Genomic DNA, 12,337 nt, shown 5'->3' with positions numbered 1-12,337 from the left:
CCAATCAGCAGAGGCTTCTGCTCGTTTTAGCTCCTTCCTGTCAGTGCGCTTTCTCTTTCGGTTCAGACAAGCGAGGAAGAGGACGAGGAAGAGGACGTCCCTCCCTCCCACCCTGTTATGGTTGGAATTCTAACATATGTTTTCTGTTACTAGATTTGAAGTTAAGTCACAGCTGTTGGCGGTTATGAGAAGCTAAGCCACGAGGTGAAGGTGGTAGTGCCCGCCGGGAGCGGCGGCTGGCATACCCTGAGTGGAGACCTCTGTTTTCTGGCAATTATAAATGGTTAAAAGAAAAGGTTATAAGAGAAATAAAAGCTGTGGCCCTAGACCGCCCAACAAAAGTTATTATGTCTGTGTTTTTATTATGGGTTATATCACGGGACTAGGGGATGGCAGGGTTAAGTGTTATCCTGGCAGTCCCTCCATGACAGTCCCAGAATGGAAAGAAGGTGCAAGCGCCACACACCTAGATGGGAGGTAGCTGTTTTGTGTGTGTGTGTGTGTATATATTGTACATAAATGTGTGTATCTGTGTGTGTGTATACATAAGTGTGTGCCTGTATACATATATATATATACTGCCTGTCTGTATACATAAATGTGTGCCTGTGTGTGTATATATACTGTACATAAAAGCAGTAGCAGTCTTTGGCACCAAGCACCCCAAGCAATCGCTTGGGGCCCCCAACATCCAGGGGGGCCCCCACGCCCCGCTCTTTTCTTGTGCTCAAGACCAGTAGACAGGGCCGCTGCCCCGCTCGCTGCTGTGATCTGAACTGTAACTATGAGCACTCGTAATGAGCGCTCACAGTTACATGCAGCAGCACTGACAGGGCGGGAGCCATTGGCTCCCTTCCTGTCAGTCACTCTTGTGGCCGCAGGAAGTGTTTTCCCTGCGGTCACAAGTGGCCGCTCTGTCCTTGTGGTGCCGGTGCTCCAGTGACATCACTGGAGCATTAGCGCCAGGACAAGGGGAGCGCGGCCTCTTGTGACCGCAGGGAAAACCCTTACGGCCACAAAAGTGAAAAGAAGAGGAGACGCTCGGACCCAGGTGAGTATAAGTGTTTGTTTTATTGTGTTATATAGTATATGGGAGGGGGAGCACACAGGGGCCTGTGTAACTGGGGGAGCGCACAGCGGGGGTCTATATAAATAGGGGGAGCACACAGTGGGGCTATATAACAGGGAAGACACAGGGGGGCTATATATAACTGGGGGAGCACACAGACGACTATAGACTACTGGGGCTTCACAGAGGGGTCTATATACTACTTGGGTCAGCACACAGGGGGTCTATATACTACTTGGGGCAGCAGAATGGGGTCTATATACAACTGGGGGAGCACACAGGAGGTCTATATCCAAGTGGGGGAGCACACAGGGGGGCTATATACTACTGGGGGAGCACACAGGGGATCTATATACTACTGGGGTAGCACACAGGGGGTCTATATACTGCTGGGGGAACACACAGGGGTCTATATACTACTGGTGGGGCACACAGGGGGTCTATATACTGCTGAGGCAGCACACAGGGGGTCTATATACTACTGGGGAAGCACACAGGGGGTCTATATACTACTGGAGGAGCATATAGAGGTCTATATACTACTGGCGGGACACACAGGGGGTCTATATACTACTGGGGGAACACACAGAGGGTCTATATACTACTGGTGGGGCACACGGGGTCTATATACTACTGGGGGCAGCAATCAGGGGGTCTATATATAATGGGGAGCACACAGGGGGTCTATATATAACTGGGGGAACACACAGGGGGTCTATATATAACTGGGGGCAGGACACAAGAAGTCTATATACTGCTGGAGGAGCACACAGTGGTCTATATACTACTGGGGGAGCACACAGAGATCTATATAATACTGGTGGAACACACAGGGGGTCTATATACTACTGGAGGAACCACACAGGGGGTTTATATACTACTGGAGGAGCACACAGGGGTTTATATCCAAGTGGGGGAGCACACAGGAGGTCTATATCCAAGTGCGGGAGCACACAGGGGGGCTATATACCACTGAGGGAGCACACAGGGGAGCTATATAAAAGTGGGGGAGCACACAGGGGGTTTATATACTACTGGAGGAGCACACAAGGGTTTATATCCAAGTGGGGGAGCACACAGGAGGTCTATATCCAAGTGGGGGAGCACACAGGGGGGCTATATACCACTGAGGGAGCACACAGGGGAGCTATATAAAAGTGGGGGAGCACACAGGGGGTTTATATACAACTGGGACAGCACACATGGGGTCTATATACTTTTGGGGGAGCACACGGGGGGCTATATATAACTAGGGGAACACAGGCATCTATATACTACTGGGGGAAGCACAGAAGGGGTATATACTACTGAGGGGAAGCACACAAGGGGTATATACTACTGGCGGCTGCGCACAAGGGGTATATACTACTGGGGGCAGCACACAGCGGTCTATTGTTGTGGAGTGTGTGTCGAGGGGGGGGGGGCAGACATAACTTCGCTTGGGGCCCCAGAAATGCCAAGACCGCCCATGCATAAAAGTGTATGTATATGCATAAATGTATGCGCATACATAAGTGTGTATACATAAATGTGTGTATATACATAAACATGTCTGTATACAGTATGTAGTTTTTTTGTCTATGTATATTACTGGAAGTTATGTATAAGCTTAGGTTCACACTGCATTTTGTGTTCATGTTTTACAGTTTGAATAGAAAAGCGTAGGTGACTATGCTAGTGTATATACAGTAATATAGGTGACTATGCTATTGTATATACAGAAATATAGGTGACTATGCTAGTGTATATACAGTAATATAGGTGACTATGCTATTGTATATACAGTAATATAGGTGACTATGCTAGTGTTTATACAGTAATATAGGTGACTATGCTAGTGTATATACAGTAATATAGGTGACTATGTTACTGTATATACAGTAGCATAGTCACCTATATTACTGTATATACAATAGCATAGTCACCTATATTACTGTATATACAATAGCATAGTCACCTATATTTCTGTATATACAATAGTAGCACAGTCACCTATATTACTGTATATACAATAGCATAGCCACCTATATTACTGTATATACAATAGCATAGTCACCTATATTACTGTATATACAATAGCATAGTCACCTATATTACTGTATATACAATAGTAGTACAGTCACCTATATTACTGTATATACAATAGCATAGTCACCTATATTACTGTATATACAATAGTAGCACAGTCACCTATATTACTGTATATACAATAGCATAGTCACCTATATTACTGTATATACAATAGCATAGTCACCTATATTACTGTATATAAAATAGCGGTCACCTATATTACTGTATATACAATAGCATAGTCACCTATATTACTGTATATACAATAGCATAGTCACTTATTACTGTATATACAATAGTAGCACAGTCACCTATATTACTGTATATACAATAGCATAGTCACCTATATTACTGTATATACAATAGTAGCACAGTCACCTATATTACTGTATATACACTAGCATAGTCGCCTATATTACTGTATATACAATAGCATAGTCACCTATATTACTGCATATACAATAGCAGTCACCTATATTACTGTATATACAATAGTAGCACAGTCACCTATTACTGTATATACAATAGCAGTCACCTATGTTACTGTATATACAATAGCATAGTCACCTATGTAACTGTATATACACTAGTATAGTCACCTATATTACTGTATATACAATAGCATAGTCACTTATTACTGTATATACAATAGTAGCACAGTCACCTATATTACTGTATATACAATAGCATAGTCACCTATATTACTGTATATACAATAAGTCACCTATATTACTGTATATACAATAGCATAGTCACTTATTACTGTATATACAATAGTAGCACAGTCACCTATATTACTGTATATACAATAGCATAGTCACCTATATTACTGTATATACAATAAGTCACCTATATTACTGTATATACAATAGCATAGTCACCTATATTACTGTATATACAATAAGTCACCTATATTACTGTATATACAATAGCATAGTCACTTATTACTGTATATACAATAGTAGCACAGTCACCTATATTACTGTATATACAATAGCATAGTCACCTATATTACTGTATATACAATAAGTCACCTATATTACTGTATATACAATAGCAGTCACCTATGTTACTGTATATACAATAGCAGTCACCTATATTACTGTATATACAATAGCATAGTCACCTAATATAGGTTACTGTGCTACTATTGTATATACAGTAATATAGGTGACTGCTATTGTATATACAGTAATATAGGTGACTATGCTATTGTATATACAGTAATATAAGTGACTATGCTATTGTATATACAGTAATATAGGTGACTATGCTATTGTATATACAGTAATATAGGTGACTATGCTAGTGTATATACAGTAATATAGGTGACTATGCTAGTGTATATACAGTAATATAGGTGACTATGCTATTGTATATAGAGTAATAAGTGACTATGCTATTGTATATACAGTAATATAGGTGACTATGCTATTGTATATACAGTAATATAGGTGAATATGCTAGTGTATATACAGTAATATAGGTGACTATGCTATTGTATATACAGTAATATAGGTGACTATGCTATTGTATATACAGTAATATAGGTGACTATGCTATTGTATATAGAGTAACACCTTAGTATTCGAAACACATTTCCCTCTGAAGTTTTGTCCGGTACTGGAACATTGCTTTCAGAAAATCAGGGGGGAGAACTGTCAGGTTGTATTAAGTTGTCCAGACACCAAGGTTACAGGTTCTGGATACCCACTGCAAATACAACTGTATGTATTGGGGCTCATAATACAGTGTGGGGGCACTTTCAGGGAATTATACTGTCTGTCTGGGATCGGGGGGGGGGGGGGGGGGGGGGGGCGCCATTTGCCTTCTCTGCCTAGGGCACTAAAACTTCTTGTCCCGGCCCTGGGCTCTGCACTCCATTAAGTAACATAGAGTGGCCGCCATGTGACATCATGTGATCCGCTCACCTCTCCGGTTATCCAGTAGATTATCTGTACAGTGAGGTCTAATATCCTTCCAGCCACGTGGTCTCTGTCCTTGTCCATCCTCGGCCGGTCACTGACCAGAAGCTTCACGTTCTATTTTTAAAAAAGTACAGGATTTCATAGCTGAACATGGAGTCATCCGAGATTAGAAAAAACACAGCTACTTCTTCCAAAAACAGCACTACCCCGTCTTCAGGTTGTGTGTGGTATTACAACTGGGCTCAATTCACTTCAGTGCAATTAACCAGCAATACCACAAACAACCTGAGGACAAAAGTGGCGCTGTTTTTCTATGCCTTTAAGGAACATGAGGTTTAATCTGATCTTAGGTGACCTATAATTTCTCACTTATTATGAATTATTAGGGACTACTGATATGACTTATATATACAAGACTCCTGATCCTATAATAGCTATAGTTGGAGAATCAAAAACAGAACGATCGGGTTTGGCTAATATTGCCGAACCCAAACATTTTGACAGGCTTGTTCAATCTGTTAGACATCTAAAGCTGAACTGGTGGCTGAACTTGGCTACCAGTTATTTCTCACACTCGTTCTCCCCATACATATAAGTGATTACAGTACAGTTACATCCAGTGACTCACCAGGGGCGTCTTTTCTGATCGGAGTTGCTTACTTTTCCTTTTCTTTGACATCTGGTTCAGGCCATCTTGAAGACGTCTCCTGGTCACAACTCGCAGAATCTACCAGACAAACATTTTAGGCTTCTCTTTCATTCAATATATGCCTCCTCTGTGCCCTCAAATAGTAGTTAGGTCCCCTGAGTGTTCCCCATGTAGTAGTTAGGCCCCCTCAGTGCCCCAAATAGTAGATATGCCCCCTCTTTGCATTCATATAATAGTTAGGAGCCTTGCGAACCCCCATATAGTGGTTAGGCCCCCCCATATAGCAGTTTGCAGATAATATCCACCATGTAGGTGTCACTCTGTAGGTAATCACCACTGGTAGTTATCATTTGTCCACCAGTAGATAGTATCCTGTAGAGGGAATAGGTGGTATTCCCCAAGTATTTGGCATACACCCACTATGTATTTCCCCTGCTAGCCCCCCAATAGGTAGTATCCCTGTTCAGTGTTTCACAAAACGGAACTTACTGTAGTTTCCCTCATCTCTACTAGAAGCAAATTAGAATCCATTACATACGAGTTAACAGACTCGATGGACCCTCTTACACGGAGGGATTGTCTGCTGAATATGGTAGATATCGCCCTGTGTAATAGAGAAAGTGATCGGCTCATCAACTGATCGCTGTCTTTCAACTATTTTATAAAACGGTCGCCGGCCGCACAATTCGTGATGCACGGCCGACGGCTGATGGAAGGGGTGCTCCGGTATTTACTAATAAGAGAGATGTTATCCTCACCTCTTCATGTTACCCTCATGTCTTCCTGCCGTATCTCTGCTTTCCCTGCTGACTACCACAGCCACCACCAGATGATATACAGCGTATACTGCACGGCTGCTTTACACCTATACAAAGCTATAGAGGATTTACAGAAACATCAGCAGCTTCATGTACCTGATCACCCAGTGGGATATCTTCCTCCTCCTCCTCTTCACAGTCCTTCATCATGGCGTCCGTATACTGATCCTTGTGTCCTTCTATATACTCCCACTCCTCCATGGAGAAATAGACAGCAGCATCCTGACACCTTATAGGAACCTGACACAGACAATGATACAATTATCCTCCAGACCCCTCACCCCTTGATGTTACTGTATAATGTCCCAGCATTCCCAGCAGCATTGCTTACCTCTCCAGTCAGGAGCTCAGTCATCCTGGAGGTCAGTGCTAGGATCTTCTGCTCATGTATCAGTGACTGAGGTGGAGGCTCGGTGATGGGGCTCTGGCTGCTGCTCCAGTCTCCTAACCTGTCACCAGGGGGCGCCACACACTCACCAGGCGACTTCTTCACTACTGTGTAATCCTGGGGCCGGTCACGTGGTGCATCAAGGGCAAGGAGAGAGGTAAACAAGATAGAGATTTGTAATTTACTTCTATTACAAAAACCACAAGTCTTCCAGTACTTATCAGCTGCTGTATGTCCTACAGGAAGTGGTATATTCTTTCCAGTCTGACACAGTGCTCTCTGCTGCCACCTCTGTCAATGTCCGGAACTGTGAAGAGCAGTAGGAAACCACATAGAAATCCTCTCCTGCTCTCCAGACTGAAAAGAATACACCACTTCCTGCAGAACATACAGCAGCTGATAAGTATTTTTTTAACAGCAGTAAATTACAAATTTCTGCCATCAGTTGATTTGTTTTTCTTTCTTTGTTGGAGTACCCCTCTAATGAAACACATGGATGTAGCTGTGCTAGCATAAAACAGATGGCGCTGTACACCTAGTGATGGTGAGTGCGCTTTATAGGGGCAACCGGGCAATGAGTGCTCGCTGTGGCGTTAATAGAGATAAAATTGAGGTCATGTGATCCTCTCACCTCTCCGGTTATCCAGTAGATTATCTGTACAGTGAGGTCTATTATCCTTCCAGCCACGTGGTCTCTGTCCTTGTCCATCCTCGGCCAGTCACTGACGACAACCTCTATATTCTTATAAAGAAAAGAACAGGATTTTATAGCTGAACATGGAACCATCCAAGATTAGATAAATATGTCTGCTTGTTTCTAAAAACAGCGCCACCCCTGTCCTCAGGTTGTGTATGGTATTACAACTCGGCCCCCTTCACTTCAGTGCAACTAAGCTGCAATACTGCACACAGCCTGAGGACAAGAGTGGCGCTGTTTCTGGAAGAAAGCACATGTGTTTTTTAGCCTGAATTTATCCTTTTTAGGAGGCGTATTAACAAAATAATGGAATCCTAGCTTTTTTTGTCAGCGTTTTTTTTCCCTCCCGTGCTCCAAACAGCCTTACCGGAGAGGGGACTACAATAAACTGCAGGGAACGGTGCCGAGGATGGAGGTAAGAGACATAGCTTCCTCCTTAGCGGCCCGTTCTCTATAGGGACATATCAGCAGGTTAGATTCGTCTGACCTGCTGATAGTTCCCCTTTAGCCTGTATCTGGCTGGTTAAGGAATATAAGGGGGAACCACACTTTTTTCTTACTTTTAATTATATATATAGTATGGGGTCCCCATTTTCTACAATCAGCCAGATACAGGTAAGTTAGTGGGGAGCGGCATTTATATTGGTCCTCCCCAGCCTAAAAATTCTGCCAGTTACCACCCCGGGCACAGACCACCATTTCTGACAGTCCGTGCCTGCCGGTACCTGATTCTTCCCAGTGCCGGGTTGGTGATTGTCTTGTTAGGAACTAACACTAAGCCCTGGCGTCCACTACTAAAAGCTGCGTCCTATCTCCACCGAAGCTCAACTAAGACTCCTCCTTCCCCCAAGGAACTAAATTCCTAACCAGCGTGTAAGGTGCGCTGTGGTTGGGTAGAAAGAGTGCAACAGAAGAGGGGAAAGGAAGGAGGAGATAGGACAAAAGAAAGGAAAGATCCGACTGGTTAACAGAATCTGGTACACACACAATAACCCTTTGAGCTGTGCAGCTTCCATACTTCAGTTATACAATACAGCGACATCTACTGTTCATCTTTAGTAATACTGTAGCTGCAATAAGACCACAAAAAAGTACAGACTTTTACTAAGGGTGTGAATAGGAGCTACACCTGTAGTGGGACACCACATATTCACCTGTTAGCTGTGGGTTAAGGGGGGGGGGGTTACATACTCACAGCAGACTGATTTAGTACTACATAGAGTACATTATGCTGCACCCACTGTACTGGACCAAATCATTCTCCCCTCTTGGCCCCTGCACATGCAGTATGTCCGCCACTGCTCTGTGTCCTCTCCATACCTGGGGAGGAAGGGAACATCTCCTGGGTAACCTGCTGCATATACCATGTAATATACACTACTGCACCCAACATCTCCTGGGTAACCTACTGTGTATAACATGTAACATACAAAAATGCACCCAACATCTCCTGGGTAACCTGCTGCATATAACATGTAATATACACTACTGCACCTAACATCTCCTGGGTAACCTGCTGCATGTAACATACACTACTGCACCCAACATCTCCTGGGTAACTGATGCATATAACATGTGATATACACTACTGCACCCAACATCTCCTGGGTAACCTGCTGCATATAACATGTAATATACACTACTGCGCCCAACATTTCCTGGGTAACCTGCTGCATATAACATGTAATATACACTACTGCGCCCAACATCTCCTGGGTAACCTCCTGTATATAACATGTAACATATACTACTGCACCCAACATCTCCTGGGTAACCTGCTGTATATAACATGTAATATACACTACTGCACCCAACATCTCCTGGGTAACCTGTTGCATGTAACATATAACATACACTACTGCACCCAACATCTCCTGGATAACCTGCTGCATATGGCATGTAATAATATACACTACTACACACAACATCTCCTGGGTAACCTGCTGCATATAACATGTAATATACACTACTGCACCCAACATCTACTGGGTAACCTGCTGCATATAACATGTAATATACACTACTGCACCCAACATCTCCTGGGTAACCTGCTGCATATAACATGTAATATACACTACTGCGCCCAACATCTCCTTGGTAACCTGCTGTATATAACAAGTAATATACACTACTGCACCCAACATCTCCTGGGTAACCTGCTGAATATAACATGTAATATACACTACTGCACCCAACATCTCCTGGGTAACCTGCTGCATATAACATGTAATATACACTACTGCGCGCAACATCTCCTGGGTAACCTGCTGAATATAACATGTAATATACACTACTGCACCCAACATCTCCCGGGTAACCTGCTGCATATAACATGTAATATACACTACTGCACCCAACATCTCCTGGGTAACCGGTTGCATGTAACATATAATATACACTACTGCACCCAACATCTCCTGGGTAACCTGTTGCATGTAACATATAATATAAACTACTGCACCCAACATCTCCTGGATAACCTGCTGCATGTAACATGTAATATACACTACTGCACCCAACATCTCCTTGATAACCTGCTGCATATAGCATGTAATAATATACACTACTGCACCCAACATCTCCTGGGTAACCTGCTGTATATAACATGTGATAATATACACTACTGCACCCAATATGTTCTCATATAACATGTAATAATATGCACTACTGCACCCAATATGCACCCATATAACATTTAATATACAGTACTGCACCCAATATGCACCCATATAACATGTAATAATATACACTACTGCACCCAATATGTTCCCATATAACATGTAATAATATACACTACTGCACCCAATATGCACCTATATAACATTTAATAATATACACTACTGCACCCAATATGCACCTATGTAATATGTAATATACACTACTGCACCCAATATGCACCCATATAACATGTAATATACACTACTGCACCCAATATGCACCTATATAACATGTAATAATATACACTACTGCACCCAATATGCACCCATATAACATGTAATAATATACACTACTGCACCCAATATGCACCCATATAACATGTAATAATATACACTACTGCACCCAATATGCCCCCATATAACATGTAATAATATACACTACTCCGCTTGAAGTCTCTGCACATGTTCCGTAGTGTGAACACACCCTCAGAAAGGGTCAGCACATGGTATCATTATGTCAAGTTCCTCAGAATAAAGATTCCAATCTCTTGTGGTCAGAAATATAACGAATTTAATTCTCCCAAAAATAGGCACAAAAAGTCTATGAGCAGGATATGGTGATAAATAGTAATGCAATAATAATAATAACAACAATGCAGGAGAAATCTTACAGAAGTCTTACAAGTTGTGTGTCCGGATGTGCCAGCAGTAGTAGTAGACAAAGGATCTCTTGGGGTGAATTCCTGAGGTGGGGGTCATGACTCTCAGAGTTTCTTCTTAAGCCCCCCCCCCCCCCCTATGTAAATCGCCGGCCTCATATATCACTTTGATGACCAAACATGGTGAAACCTACAACAACGTATATCCTAAAACCGGGATTTTGGCAGAGAAGTGGATTGGTCAAGCCGGACATGTAGCAACATCTGGTAAAGATCCATATGTTGGCCATGTGATCCTCAAGACACGACCATATTAGGACTTCCAGCCTTCCACCATTTTGTAGGTCAGAAAATTACTGGGTGAAAGTTCGACCCTTTAAGATGAGAGAAGAAGTGATGCTGAAAACCACTATACAGTGAAACCTCCAGGCGCCGACCACCCAAAAAATGTGTATTTTAGGGTAGTGAAATCCGCTATGGATACTTGGCCATTCACTTCAATGGGCTGACATATTTGCAGCGGGATGAGTATGTCAGCCCATTGAAGTGAATGGCCAAGTATCCGCAGCGGATTTGAAAAGAGGACAATTCTCAGTCTTTCCTTTATGACCTGTTCTCTGTTTATAGTCTGTTTCTGGCTTTGGGGCCTATTCCACGGAGCGATAATCGGCTGAATCGGAACGATTATCGCTCCACGGAAAAAAGAGAACGATCAGCCAATGATCGTGTCATCGGCTCATCGTTCATTTAGGTTCAAACCTAAAATAATCGGTCGCCACCTGCGCATCGGTACAGTGGAATAGCGGTGCGTGGCGGCGACCGACGATTTCAAAAGATCATACATTACCTGTCCGGGCTGCAGGTTTTCTTCTCCCGGTCCCGCGCCGCAGCAGCAGCTTCGGAGCGGGGCTGTCTGAACTTACAGACCGCTTAGCCAATCACTGGCCGGAACCGCCGCGGCCAGTGATTGGCCGGGAGAAGAAAACCTGCAGCCCGGACAGGTAAAGCATGAAACAAGGGCTGCAAAGACATCATTAACGATGTCCCTGCAGCTCTTGCTAACGATCATCGGGGCCGTGGAATAGGCCCAGTAAACGTTTGCATCATTGATCGGGCCTTGCTCGCCCCGTGGAATAGGACCCTTTGGCTTCAAATCTTTGGCAGATAATCTGTCAGATAATCTTTCTGTGTAAGTGATCCCTAACTGAAAGAGTAGTAGATACTTGAAACAAACTACCATCAGATGTGGTTGGTAAATGTACAATAACTGAATGTAAACCTTCCTGGTATATACATATAGCTATCCTAAGATAATAAGAAGGGAAATACTAAATGGGCAGACTAGATGGAGCAGGGGGGCTTTTTCTGCAGACAATCTTCTATGTTTCTATGTTAAAGTGTC

At 43.1% G+C, this 12,337-nt stretch overlaps 1 protein-coding gene across 1 annotated transcript in view; it reads right to left on the bottom strand.

Annotated features, from left to right (window-relative positions):
* LOC138801836 (zinc finger protein 850-like) overlaps positions 1-12,337 on the bottom strand; it is a 44,381-nt gene that overhangs the window by 10,619 nt on the left and 21,425 nt on the right. Inside the window, exons 15-19 of the mRNA XM_069984936.1 lie at positions 7,554-7,664; positions 6,866-7,039; positions 6,631-6,756; positions 5,696-5,794; positions 5,071-5,181 (exon numbers count right to left, since the gene is read on the bottom strand). Of these exons, the coding sequence (XP_069841037.1) occupies positions 5,071-5,181; positions 5,696-5,794; positions 6,631-6,756; positions 6,866-7,039; positions 7,554-7,664 (621 nt within the window). The remainder of the gene's footprint in view (positions 1-5,070; positions 5,182-5,695; positions 5,795-6,630; positions 6,757-6,865; positions 7,040-7,553; positions 7,665-12,337) is intronic.

Source organism: Dendropsophus ebraccatus, chromosome 9, assembly GCF_027789765.1.
Source record: "Dendropsophus ebraccatus isolate aDenEbr1 chromosome 9, aDenEbr1.pat, whole genome shotgun sequence".
Lineage (NCBI taxonomy): Eukaryota > Metazoa > Chordata > Amphibia > Anura > Hylidae > Dendropsophus > Dendropsophus ebraccatus.
This window is presented reverse-complemented; position numbering and strand designations above follow the sequence as displayed.